Source organism: Myxocyprinus asiaticus, chromosome 25 (assembly GCF_019703515.2).
Source record: "Myxocyprinus asiaticus isolate MX2 ecotype Aquarium Trade chromosome 25, UBuf_Myxa_2, whole genome shotgun sequence".
Lineage (NCBI taxonomy): Eukaryota > Metazoa > Chordata > Actinopteri > Cypriniformes > Catostomidae > Myxocyprinus > Myxocyprinus asiaticus.
The window spans coordinates 1718332-1732431 of record NC_059368.1 but is presented as its reverse complement, the minus strand read 5'-3'; the positions used below and the strand labels follow the sequence as shown (position 1 = coordinate 1732431).

Here is a 14100-nt window from a genome sequence, read left to right as displayed (position 1 = left end):
AAAAATCAAACTGTTTGGCCATAATGACCATTGTTATGTTTGGAGGAAAAAGGGTGAGGCTTGCAAGCTGAAGAACACCATCCCAACTGTGAAGCATGGGGGTGGCAGCATCATGTTGTGGGGGTGCTTTGCTGCAGGAGGGACTGGTGCACTTCACAAAATAGATGGCATCATGAGGAAGGAAAATTTTGTGGATATATTGAAGCAACATCTCAGGACATCAGCCAGGAAGTTAAAGCTCAGTCGCAAATGGGTCTTCCAAATGGACAATGACCCCAAGCATACCTCCAAATTTGTGGCAAAATGGCTTAAGGACAACAAAGTCAAGGTATTGGAGTGGCCATCACAAAGCCCTCAATCTGATCTGAAATCCAAATTTGCGGGCAGAACTGAAAGGCGTGTCTCAGTTACACCAGTTCTGTCTGGAGGAATGGGACAACATTACAGCAACTTATTGTGAGAAGCTTGTGGAAGGATACCCAAAACATTTAATCCAAGTTAAACAATTTAAAGGCAATGCTACCAAATACTAACAAAGTGTATGTAAACTTCTGACCCACTGGGAATGTGATGAAAGAAATAAAAGCTGAAATAAATCATTCTCTCTACTATTATTCTGACATTTCACATTCTTAAAATAAAAGTAGTGATCCTAACTGACCTAAGACAGGAAATTAAATGGATTTGGCTAAAGTGTATGTAAACTTCTGACTTCATCTGTATATTATCATCATCATCATCAGATAGAAAATGGAACCAAAGTCCCATGCACAAAGTCAGGCCAATGCAAACCATCGTCTGCTTATATTGAGTTTATGTGATAATGAGAATAGATGCATGAGTGTGTTTAATGAGTGTAAATGTGATCTCATGTGATGATGTACAGACAGTAGAGGACACACACACATACTGACAGCGGACTGAAAGCTACAAACACACATATATGAATGCAATGCCGAATAAAACGAAGAAAGACAAGGTGAGTGTTGTTGCTGTGTGTGGGAAAATCAGGTAAAGTTGAGAAACGTCTATTTACATTTAAATAATAGTGACAATTATTAGTTTCAAAGCTCGAGACATTAGCCTGCATGCTAACACCAGATTTGCACATCATAAATCGGATTTTACAGGAGTTGATGACACACACTGTTAAGGTTTAAATATTTACACCCTAGACATTAAAAAGAGCACTTAATGTAACTTTAATGGGCTGTGTGTTTAATTGTGCAGAGTTTGTATTGTGTAGCTGCAGGGTTAAGTAGCATAGCCTGCTAGCTGCTTAATAATGATGGGTTCTCTTTTACTGCAAATGATTATTTGTATGTCTAAATGCACTTTATATAAATAAATAAACTCATTTATTTAAATACGTTTGTTATTGTAGTTCAGGTTTGAACATTTAGTACTTTAATTGTATTGCTAACGTTAGCTGTCTCTTTTTATTTTAAATTATTTATTTATATATATATATATATTACTTTTTCAAGGGGAAATACAGAACGAGCTGTTTTATTATATTTATTTTCTTTATAGGATTCACCAAAATCTGCAAAAGTGGGTAAAGCAGGAGGTCAGGAGAACTCAGAACATGAGGTAATCCAGACTAAAACATTAGAGATGTTATATATTTATAATATTATTTATCGAATTAGTTTCCATCTGCAGTGCAAATGATTGTCATGACATGTGCATTTCTGTTTGAATGCAACCTCCTTTAAATAATTGTGATTTCTTCATTTAATTTGCATTTCATCGCTTTAACTTCTCCATGCCTAAGAATTGTGTTGTGGTTGTTTAGTGCATCTGAATGGGACACATCAGACCAGAGTCAGATTTATATTGAACTGGGATGTTTTTTTGTGAGATACTGGGTTTGTCTGTTTACATGCACTTGGTTAGAATGGTTAAAGAGTGAAATGTGTCATTCTGCATGTGTAAATAATTCAATGCTCATAATGCATGAATGCTTTAAAGTGGATTTCAGAAAGAGAAAAATAAGAATAATTATAATAAGAATAGATTTTATTTGCATAGCACCTTTCATACATAAAATGCAGCTAAAATTGCTTCACAGGTGAATATATAAAAACATTAGTTGGAGAAAATGGCAATGCAAACAAAGTAAATCAAATCAAGACGGGAAAATTCATCTCAAAATTCAAACACAACAATAATTAAAGATATTTAAAAAAATGAGGGAAAATAAAATTAATAAAAAGGTGCAAAATTGAATATAATGACTAAAAGACAAAGTATAGTAATCAAAATGAGCTTAAAATGATATGTCTTCAAATGCTTTTTAAAAATATGAATAAATGCTATCATGAACTCTACTGAACTCTGCTGTAATGCATTAGAGGACAATATGGTACAACTGATTGATTTCCTGCCTTGTATGGGAAATGATGCTGCGTCACACTGCTGTAATTTTATATGAACACATGAATACATTTGACCGTCAATATAGCGGTGATGGTAGATTAGTGGTTATACATTCTAGCTGCTTCTAGAATGGTTACAAGTTTAATCCTCAGTAGGGGCAAATCATTAATCCCAAAACGCCACCATTCTGCCCATATCAAGTTTAAAAATTTTTATATGGCCGATTGATTTAGAGCAGGACTAATCATTAGGCCACCAGGATTGATCAGGAGAATTTTTGGAAGAATGTTCACACTCCTCGTTTCCATATAATGACAGTTCATAGTGACCACATCAGTCAAAACACTGTAAGATATTATCCTAAAAGTAGTCCATATTACATGAGTGCTATATTCAGTATTTCAATTTTACTTGTATTGGTCAGAGGTGCAAAAACCATATATGCAATGCCTTTGTATACCTTGTGGCTCACTAAAGGTGATGCAATTGGCCTCCTCGACCCCTCCAACATCAACCCCCCCCCCACCAAACATGGAACACAAAATGTAGATTTGCATACCCGCTCGGAAATGTGTAGTTGCGCCTCTGGTACCGACTCTTGAAATTTTGGGATTGTGGCAACACTATTTTGTTGTATGAAAAAGAGGAGTTTTCAATCTTTGGAATAGCATATGGGCTTGGAATGGCAAACATCAATAAAAAAACTATCCTGTATTAAAATTTAGGCTTGTTGTGACTTAATACTTTGGTTTATATGAGTATATAACATGTTAAATTAGAATGGAAATGACTAATTTCTTGTCTTTTCCCATCAGGGGTCCAATAAGAAGGGCATTAACAGTGTTCCTCCCACCACGCAGCTGCTGAAGGGAAAACAGTCCGGATCTCAGCCCACCGTTAAAAAAGACAAGAGACAGAGCTCGTCCAGATACAGCCTGAGCAACAATCGAGAACTCCAGAAACTCCCTGCGTTCAAAGGTGAGATGCAAGATCGGCTGCTAAAGACATGAATCAAGACAAACAACATATTTGTGGCGTATTTCAGAGTGACGCTGAATATTCAGCAGGAAAAATTTTTGATTTTACCTGTAGGGAGTTGATTGGATCTTGAAAATTAAACTGTGTAATTTTAGACTACCTAGATTACATCAGCAGAAAAGAAAAGTCATTTCTAAGGCAGAGAATGTTATTATAACATTATTTGATGAACGATTATGAAGACACGGGGTCCTGGGAAGCTCAGTGAGTAAAGACGCTGACTTCCACCCCTGGAGATGCGAGTTTGAATCCAGGGCGTGCTGAGTGACTGCAGCCAGGTCTCCTAAGCAACCAAATTGGCCCGGTTGCTAGGGAGGGTAGAGTCACATGGGGTAACGCTCCTCAGTGAGTCGCGTGATAAGATGTGCGGATTCTCGCTCTCGACGTGGAGGTAGCTGTGATGAGTCCTCCGCTGCCCGGTTGAGTCACTACGCCGCCGCGAGAACTTAGGCGCATGGGAATGGGCACTCCACACTGCACTATGTCTCCGCGAGTAACGCGCCTCATACAAGATCACGTAGACCCTTTTTTCTATAGAATGACATGCGCTGATTGAATCGTGTCTCAGTAAACGCGGAGGCAACTGAATGATATCAGTTCCGATCCAGCCACCCGGCATTGAGTACACTACGCGCACACACGAGGACTTTCACGTATGTATTTTATTAGCCACTGGCAAGTAAGTATTCAGATTTTACTCGCCAGAGCTTGAGTTGTGAAGTGGCAAAGAAGAACTTCCTTTTACTGAACAAGAAGGCGGTGATTAGGAAACTGGATTCAGCCTCATCTTTTACAGCGTGTTGTGTCTCATGTAGGAAATTGACCTTATTTGGCTGCAGTGGGTCCGGATCTGTGATCGCGCTGTCACCATCGCTTTAGGTCAGCCGTGAAATGGCATTGACATTGCATTTAACGACGTAAACTTAAATGAGCCTGTTGGACATCTAAAATTGTTGCAAAACTCGAGCGCTTGTAGATTTGAAGTTGAGAGCTTGTACAATACATATTTGTACAAGCAAGTCATACACATTATACAAGTAAAAGTTTCCTTTTGCTTCGTTATGTGTATTTTGTATCCAAAGAAGAGATCCACGCACCCCATTTCCATTTTATGTCTCTTTTAATATCCTTTCTGTTATTTACAGTCATTTGGTGATCAAAAAGATAAAAATAAATATTATATTTAATCATACATTGCACGGATGAGGGAAAAACCACCGGGCAGCTTCTCTCTCGTTAATGTGCGCTGCGCTCAAGTTAACACTTGCTCGGAGCAGCCATTCTCTTAAAGAGACAGTACCAATTTAGCGCTTGTTATTCATGTCAATGTAAACTCAGTGTAAATTGCACAAGTGCATAAAAACAAATATGTTACAAAATGTAGTAAGTATAATAAATGTATAAATACATAAATATTTAAAAGGCACATTGTGAAATATTTTAACTTCAGAAAACTGTAAATATTAAATAATTTAACAAATAGGCTTGTGCTGCATCTATGCAAGGATTTGGTAAAACGCCTTCTTAAAAAAAAAAAAAAAAATGGTTTCTATTTTATTTTCATTAGGTTCCAACCTTGTGAATATTTTGTAAAAAAAAAGTTTTTTTTAATGAAATTTCAAACAGTGACAACAGCTTGATTCATTATTAAAAATGCTATTTCATGACATCATATAAATTAATAGACTGTGAATTTTGTACACAAGCTAAAATGTGATAAAGGATCAAAATCGAAATATGAAAATAAAATGCACAATCTTGCATATTGCTTGAAATCATATATATGAAAACTAATATATATGTATATATTTTATGATGCCCCCTTTCGGTTTTCTTTTTTCTTTTTCATTTGCATTACGCTTACATGTTGTCAAAAGTCTGGCGAGTAAAAGCAAAAATGTACTAGCCAATGGCGGTTCTTTCTCCAACATATCCGTAGAGGGTTATGATTACATGTTGACTTTAAAAACTACTCTAAATAAGCCACTAAATCAACTACATTGTCTTACAACAGCAGATTATTGTAGTTATTTTTTTTTTTTTTGCTCAGTGGAAATAGGCAAGATATTTCCAAAGCAAAGCCAGTCACATAGGAAACAAACGATTTGCTACTCGATGCAAATAAAAAGTTAAAAGCTTCCAGAAATGTACTGGATATATTCCTGATGTTTCTCTGGCTTGAAAACACTTTGAATTATTGAGTTTATGAATCAAAACATGCTCACTCGAATGGTTTAGCACTGAGAGAACCACATGTTGAATCTAATGTATTTAATGCAGTCCAGTGGATAATAAGGGTCTAATTAATATAAAAGACTTTCAGATTTCAGCTGTGGTCAGTAACCTGAATATTGACGCATCATAAATCCTGCCCTTTACAAATGAAACTGAATACGTGAATCGATCCAGCGCCAGTGAATCTTACGCAACTCCAACCAATAGATCTGATCTGTTTGAACTGTTTTGACTGGACTTGTTTTTAGAACAGTGCAAGGCATAGAAGTGGAAGTGGCACACTAAAGATTCAAAACATTTTACTGTCCATAGAAATTGAGAGTAAATTAAGTAAGATGCACCGTGGATTTATCTCCACTAGTTAGGTTTATGGATTAATCCTTAGATAAACCTTTCATGACTCTGATGTTACCCAAAACATCAACAGCAACACACAGAACCAAAACTGTGCACTAGCATTCTCTCTGGAAAAAGCATAAGAATTATATCACCATTAGAGGTCGACCGATAGTGGATTTTGCTGATACCGATAACAAAGGTGGTGGAAAGGCCGATAACCGATTAATCGGCTGATAGTTTTTGAACAGAATTCTCATGCCATTTATTAACCAAAATCCCAACAATAAACATAATTAAATTACGATTTGCTGCATAATGTGGGACTTTTTTTTTGTGTGGATTTTCTCCCCAATTTGGAATGCCCAATTCCCAATGTGCTATAAGTCCTCGTGGTGGCGTAGTGACTCGCCTCAATCCGGGTGGTGGAGGACGAATCTCAGTTGCCTCCGTGTCTGAGACCGTCAATCCGTGCATCTTATCACGTGGCTTGTTGAGCGCATTACCGCGGAGACGTAGCGCGTGTGGAGTCTTCACGCTATTCTTCTCGGCATCCACGCACAACTCACGACGCGCCCCACCGAGAACGAACCACATTATAGTGACCACGATGTGAGGTTTAATGAGGTATAAGGTTTATTATTATTCAGAAGTTATGAAGTTGAAAGCAAGATGTAGCATTTTAGTTGCATTTTTCTTTGCATTCCCTCGCTTCAATTTAGAAAGCCTGATTATCTAATCAAAATAACAAAATATGCATTGAAGTGATGATAATAATATGGATGAAATTGTCAATGATGAAAGATTAAGATACAGCAAATCCCCTTGTGATTTTTTTATTTCACCTCTAGCGGCCGCTATTATACCGTAGAACCAAGACGTTTTAACTGCAGAATCCTCCAGCGCCACACATTCAGTAGTAAAAAAAAAAACTATCGGCATAGATTTTAGCAATAACCGATAGTTCCAAAAAGTATCGGCACAGATTAATCTGTAAAACCGATATATCGGTCTACCTCTAGTCACCATTTCATGGCAGATTATTGAATTTGACTGCTTGGTTAGCAATGAATTTCTGTACTGTCATCGGAAAATTGTATTTTTTTTGTAGTGTAAATCTGCGTTATTGTTATATAACAATAACTTCTGGTCTTATTCTGAATGTTTCATGAGTAAACATTATTCCGAAGCGAGAAAAAAAATGTAACAACTTGCGTTGCCTCTGAAACGACTTCGCATTTTGGATGAAGTCACCAAGGCCACGTGTGCTATCGGTTAATGCTTAGCATTGCATAAAGCATGCATAATGATCCACATACTGTTTTAAAAAAACTGTAGGCCGTATACAGTGTATAATATGCAGTATGCATTAATCTGTATGCTGGCGTTCCATTCCGAACACAGCCTAAGTGACTTACATGATCAGTAAGCGTTTGCCGATCTGTAGAAATGTGTGTTTTGGTGCAAGCAGCATTGTGAACTCATTTGAATGTCAGTTTGCATGTTCAAACTTGATCGCTGTGGCCCGTGTCTGTTTTGCACAAATCTCAGTTGTTCTGGTCTCAACAGTCTATGCTGTGGGTTTTTATAAGATGGAATGTGTTTTCTCAGTTTTACTTGTTGTCCTTTTTGACCTGGGGCCGGATTCACGAAACATTCTTAAAAACAAAATTCTTCTTAACTATCATTTTCTTCTTAATATCTAACTTAAGAAAAAAAGTTACTAATATTTTGTATTCCCGAATGTAATGTAAACCATGTACATTAATGATGTTAAAAATGAATGATGTTTTGAAGCTTTTTAACGTGGTGACCAATCCTGCTACTTCAGATGGACGCGCTGTATATAGCGCTCTCTTTCCGCGATCTTTAGCGTTCATAGAAACATAATAATTATAACATTAGAAAGCTGAGACTTTCTTTTTCACCCCCCATCCACATCCCTATCGGAGTTGGGCACAGCGGAGACAGCCTCTGCCACCCTTTCCCATTTACCCGCCTCTTAATTTCCAAAGTGATATAATTATCAGTGTAACGGGGTAAAAGGGAAAGGAGGAGGCGAGAGCCTGTAACTCCCTCTCTCTGTTGCACTGCCGTCTCCAGTCGGCCTTATCCCTCTCGGGCTTAATCAGCCTTATTAGGGGCCGGGTGTGCGGAATCACGACCTGGCCCCGCCCTTTGCCCTGCCACAATCATCCCTCGTTCTTTCGGGCCGGGGAGCCCCCGGCATGATGTATATCCCCCCCCCCGGGGAGGGGGGAGGGAGTGGGGGGGGGGGGTATGGGGATGGAGCGTGCCCTTCTGGCCCCATCTGCCAGCAGGTCATCCCCGCCTTTCTGGAACTGGGAGGGGACAGGGGGAGGGAAACAACAATAACAAAAAAAACACGGTACTTACACCGTAATGATGATTATACACAACTAAAACAATACTAAAGATTTAAAAAGAGAGGGAAAGGCCAATGCGGAATGGCAGCGGGAGAGTGAGAGGAGAGAGAGAGAAAAAAAACGTACTCGCCGGTTCTCCGATACGCCGTAGCCTGGTCCTCGGCCAATCCTCCACCCTCTAGTGGACGACAGCCGCGCCTCCCTGGGCACATTGGAGGCACCGCCGCATTTTCGGTGAACGGAAGGGGTCTCCTCTGCCCCTGGCTAGGAGCCCCTCCTCCCCTTGCGGTCGGCAGCCGTTCCTCCGCTCTCAGGCAGCCGGGCTCCTCCGTCCACCGGCGGATGGCCGTGGCTGCTCCTTTGAGGTGGATGGTAGTGGCGAGGACTCTACTACGGTGCATCCCTCCTCCTTCCCAGGTTTTCGGCACCAGTGTAACGAGGTAAAAGGGAAAGGAGGAGGCGAGAACCGGCTTAACAATATAAATAATATTTTAATAACCAAAAAGACACAACCACACACAGGTGTCGGACAGCTGTCCGTAACTCTCTCTCTCAGTCGCACTGCCATCTCCGGTCAGCCTTATCCTTCTTTGGCTTAATCAGCCTTATTAGGGGCGGGAATCATGACCCGGCCCAGCCCTCCGCCCTGCCACAATCAAGTTTCCCAAGGAAGAACCTCTTGTCTACTAAAGTTTTTGTTTCATTTCCTCCATGTCAAATTAAAAGTTATCAAAGCTTGTCTTTTTATTCTTATATTTACTGTACTAAAGCATAAAATTATCATAATATGTTATCAGAGATTTAGGAAACATGCTAAGTTGAAATACTGGCTTCTCCGAAAACAACGCTACAGCCAGTAAATTCTACTTTGAAATGTCCGTTCCGGGCCAGAATTTCTGTTTGTGTTTTGGCCTGTGTGATCTCGCCCACTGCCCATTTCCCAATAGTATTTCGACACCCCGGGTTGCCAGATTTGAAACAAGTTAGCGGGCAAACCCAGCGCGCTGCAGCCATGGAAGCCAGCAATACATCTAGCTAACATTGACAGAGTTATAAAAAATCCACATGAGTTGGTTTATAATTTGCAAACAATAAAGACATTGCAAACGTATACATTAGCTGATCAACTTGCAGTGTAAGGCTCGTCGCTTGCCATTGTCAGTTTGCTCGTTCCTGTTGCGTGTCCTCAACCTGGCGATCCGCGAGAGCTTGGAATCTGGGGAGGAGGGGGCGGGGGAAACAACTCTCTCCAATATTTTTAATTTGGACTGCAGTACCCATTTTAAACGCTTGATGTCAATGTTACATATTGCTCCATTAAGAAAAAAGTTAAGAAAATATTTGAGAAATTTTTCAAGAATTGCACTTACGGACGTTCTTCTTATAATTTATAAAGAATTTTCGTAATTTTTTTTCTTAAGAACATTTTTGTGAATCCGGCCCCTAGACTTGGTTTTAATTAGGTCAGACGAAAAAGAAAATAAATATCTGAAGAGGAAGAACTTGCAGTTTTGACCAACACTGGGCTCTCAGGCAACAAAAATGTGGAAGTAATGGCAGTTTCATCAAAACATGAGGATTAAAAGTTATTTAAATGTTCATTTGAAGATGCACAAGGCCTTTAATCTAGCTTGTATTAGATATATTAGTAGGTCCTCGGGGTGGCACAGTTACTCACCTCAATCTGGGTGGCTGAGGACAGGTCTCAGTTGCCTCCACGTCTGAAACTGTCAATCCGTGCATCTTATCACGTGACTTGTTGTGCATGACACCGCGGAGACTCACAGCATGTGGAGGCTCATGCTACTCTCCGCGATCCACGCACAACTTACCACACGCCCCATTGAGAGCGAGAACCACTAATGGAGGTTACCCCATGTGACTTTACCCTCCCTAACAACCGGGCCAATTTGGTTGCTTAGGAGACCTGCCTGGAGTCACTCAGCACGCCCTGGATTTGAACTCGTGACTCCAGTGGTGGTAGTCAGCATCAATACTCGCTGAGCTACCCAGGCCCCATTCTTACAAATTTCTTATAATTTATGCTAAGAACATTTTCGTGAATTCGGCCCCTGCATGCTTCATTTATGTAATTTAATTTATTCATTGGCTTGCTGCAAAACTGCATCGATGCATGCTTTTGAAGGGAAGATGCTAAACTGAATTTGGTTCAGGGCATTTTAATGCAGATGATACCAGTGATATTTTTTGCTTTGCATGTGTGTGGCGTCCAGTAATCATCTTGGTAATAATACAGCTGTTTTGACAGCTTTTTTTCTTGAATCAGTTTTGTGTGAAAATGTCAAACTTTTGACAGTCTGACTTAGTGTTGTCCCATTACTAAAATTTCAGTACTCCGATTCTTGATACCTACTGTATTTCGCTACCACAGGAAAATAGGCAATATGCTATTGAACACACTCCTTTAGCCTATTTAAATGTTAAATTTCAATGTAAATAATAAATTAAACAGTAGCATGTTTCCTTCAAGTGTTTCTCAGTTAAGTAATGTCAAAAAAAATTCAAATGTTTTCCAGTAGGACCCTATTGCATCAGTGTTATTTTTTTCTAAATTCAATTTTTTTTTTTTCCCTGAATGCCATGTTTTAAAGTTTCATTCAGTTTTATCAACAAAAACTGTGTCTAATCGAATCACAAAGTTTATTCAAATGAAAATAGAACAATTACTTTTCGACATACTATTTAATTTTTTTTTTATCAAATTACATGCTTTAGTAAAGATCTTTACAACATAATCTTAACACAACATTGGTCTTATTTTTGTCAATAAAGTGCTGAACAACAGAGTAAAATAAAATAAAAATGTTCTCCCATTTTCTCCCCAATTTGGAATGCCCAATTCCCAATGCGCTCTAAGTCTTCATGGTGGTGTAGTGACTCGCCTCAATCCGGGTGGTGGAGGATGAATCTCAGTTGCCTCCGCATCTGAGACCGTCAGTCTGCGCATCTTATCACGTGACTTGTTGAGGCTTGGAGGCTTCATGCTACTCTCCGCGGCATCCACGCACAACTCGCCACGTGCCCCACCGAGAGCGAGAACCACATTATAGCGACCACGAGAAGGTTACCCCATGTGACTCTACCCTCCCTAGCAACCGGGCCAATTTGGTTGCTTAGGAAGCCTGGCTGGAGTCACTCAGCACACCCTGGATTCAAACTCGCGACTCCAGGTGTGGTAGTCAGCGTCAGTACTCGCTGAGCTACCCAGAACCCCCAGAGCATCACATTATTAATGAAAACATTGATTAAAACTTCTATTCAGTACAACAGCACTATTGCTTCGTGAGATACAGGTTCAGTAGTAATAATAATAATAATAATAAATTTAGCTAAACACTAGTAATATATTTCAGTCGCAATTTCTTAAATTTCAAGCGTCAAACTTTTATTTTGAATCAGACATTTATTTTGAGGTGAAGGCTTTTCTGATGTTTTCTGTGTTTTTGACTGTAGTTTCACACTTCCGGATAAGACGTTGTCAACCCAGTGTGATAATTGAAGTGGAGAATGCTCTGATTTAATTATATAAATACAGTATATAGTCTGCAGGTGCTGCATGCTTCACAGTTAATGAGCGCTCTGTCTGTCATCTACTACAACAAACAAAGCGTGTGACACTCATTAAATGTGGTGTTTTTAGTATGTGAGCGGCTTCACACATTCACTTTGTAGCACGCAGCATATGCAGACTATATTTAATAAATTTCGTCCATTTGCAGTTTAATAATCACAGTTCAACATATCACAGTTTTAATTAATTGTCCATTTTGGCAATTATAGTATGTTGTCCTTTTATTCCATGCATTAAGAAATGTCACATACAGTGCACAATATACTGTACATGGTGCATACTACAAAAATGTTGTGAATAAAATGCTATTATGAACGTAACCAATAAGACACACCCACAGAATGCTCATACATTTGTCTAAAATGTACCTAAGTATTCGTTTTTGCTGTCAATAAGTGGCAGAATATAGTATAAAAAATATTTATCAGTGTTAATTTTTGTACATCATTATACTGAGTTTATTTTGAAGGAAAGTGATGATAAACTGGGAGTGGGTGTTTCCTTTGAGCTTAGGCGAGCAGCTGCAGGTCTGCTGTTGAAATGCGGTTTCCTGTAAGCATGTTGCTGCGGTCCCTGTTTAACATGCATCTCAGAAGATATTGTAAAGTACTGTTGTGTCCAACTGTTATACCATAATTTTTTTTTTATTTACCATCAGCGGTTCGGTGGTTTTATTTCCAGCTAAAACTAAGCTCAGGTAGAGCCAAGAGATCGTCTCTGATGTTTCTCACAAAGGATGCACTTAGTAGTAAATCAATTAAACCAGGTAGGGAGCTACTAACTATTAGGATGCAACTAGATTTTAACATTTACAGTTATGCATTTGGCATTAATCCAAAGCAACTTACAGTGAATTCCAGGAATACATTTTATGATTTAATGTTTTCCCTGGGAATTAAACCCACAACTTTGCTATTGTTAACTCCATGCTTAATCAGATAAGCTATGTGAATATTTCTTCATTTTTTACATTTACATTTATGCATTTGGCAGATGCTTTTATCCAAAGCAACTTACAGTGCCCTGATTACAGGGACAATCCCCCTGGAGCAACCTGGAGTTAAGTGCCTTGCTCAAGGACACAATGGTGGTGGCTGAGGGGATTGAACCAACAACCTTTTGCTTACCAGTTATGTGCTTTAGCCCACTATGCCGCCACTCCCATTTTTTGAAGAACATATAAGTGGAGTTTGCCTTAGCAAAACCTGTGGGTGGTTTCTATATGGTTGCTAGGATGTTCTGGGTGATTGTAAGTGTTGCTAGGGTGTTCTGCTTTTTATGCATGTTGCTAGTTGGTTGCTAGAGTGTTTTGGGTGGTTTTTAGCGTGTTGCTAGTTGGTTGCTGGGGTGTTCTGGGTGGATTTTAGCATGTTGCTAGTTGGGTGCTAGGTTGTTATGGTTGTTAGGGTGTTCTGGGTGGTTTTTAGTGTTGCTAATTGGTTGCTAGAGTATTATGGGTGGCTTGTAGTGTTGCTAGGGTATTCTGGGTGGTTTTTAGCATGTTGCTAGTTAGGTGCTAGGTTGTTATGGTTGTTAGGGTGTTCTGGGTGGTTTTTAGTGTTGCTAATTGGTTGCAAGGGTATTATGGGTGGTTTGTAGTGTTGCTAGGGTATTCTGGGTGGTTTTTAGCATGTTGCTAGTTAGGTGCTAGGTTGTTAAGGTTGTTAGGGTGTTCTGGGTGGTTTTTAGTGTTGCTAATTGGTTGCTAGAGTATTATGGGTGGTTTGTAATGTTGCTAGGGTATTCTGGGTGGTTTTTAGCATGTTGCTAGTTGGGTGCTAGGGTGTTCAGCGTGTGTTGCTAGGGTGTTATGGTTGGTAGTTGGTCCCTAGGGTTTACTACATGGCTTTTAGTGTTACTAGTCGGTTGCTAGGGTGTTCTGGGTGGTTTTTAGTGTTGCTAGTTGGCTGCTTGGGTGTTCTGGGTGGTTTTTAGCATGTTGCTAATGTGTTATTGGTGGTTTTTAGCATGTTGCTAGTTGGTTGCTAGGGTGTTTTGGGTGGATTCTTGTGTTGCTGATTGGTTGCTAGAGTATTATGGGTGGTTTGTAGTGTTGCTAGGGTATTCTGGGTGGTTTTTAGCATGTTGCTAGTTAGGTGCTAGGTTGTTATGGTTGTTAGGGTGTTCTGG

General features: G+C 39.5%; 1 protein-coding gene across 2 annotated transcripts in view; it reads left to right on the top strand.

The window, feature by feature from the left end:
• The first annotated feature begins 852 nt into the window (after positions 1-852).
• LOC127416313 (serine/threonine-protein phosphatase 2A 56 kDa regulatory subunit gamma isoform-like) overlaps positions 853-14100 on the top strand; it is a 43089-nt gene continuing 29841 nt past the window's right edge. For both annotated transcript variants that reach the window (XM_051655600.1, XM_051655602.1), the window contains exons 1-3: positions 853-979; positions 1534-1593; positions 3198-3360. In XM_051655600.1, coding sequence (XP_051511560.1) covers positions 944-979; positions 1534-1593; positions 3198-3360 — 259 coding nt within the window. In that variant the 5' untranslated portion in view covers positions 853-943. The remainder of the gene's footprint in view (positions 980-1533; positions 1594-3197; positions 3361-14100) is intronic.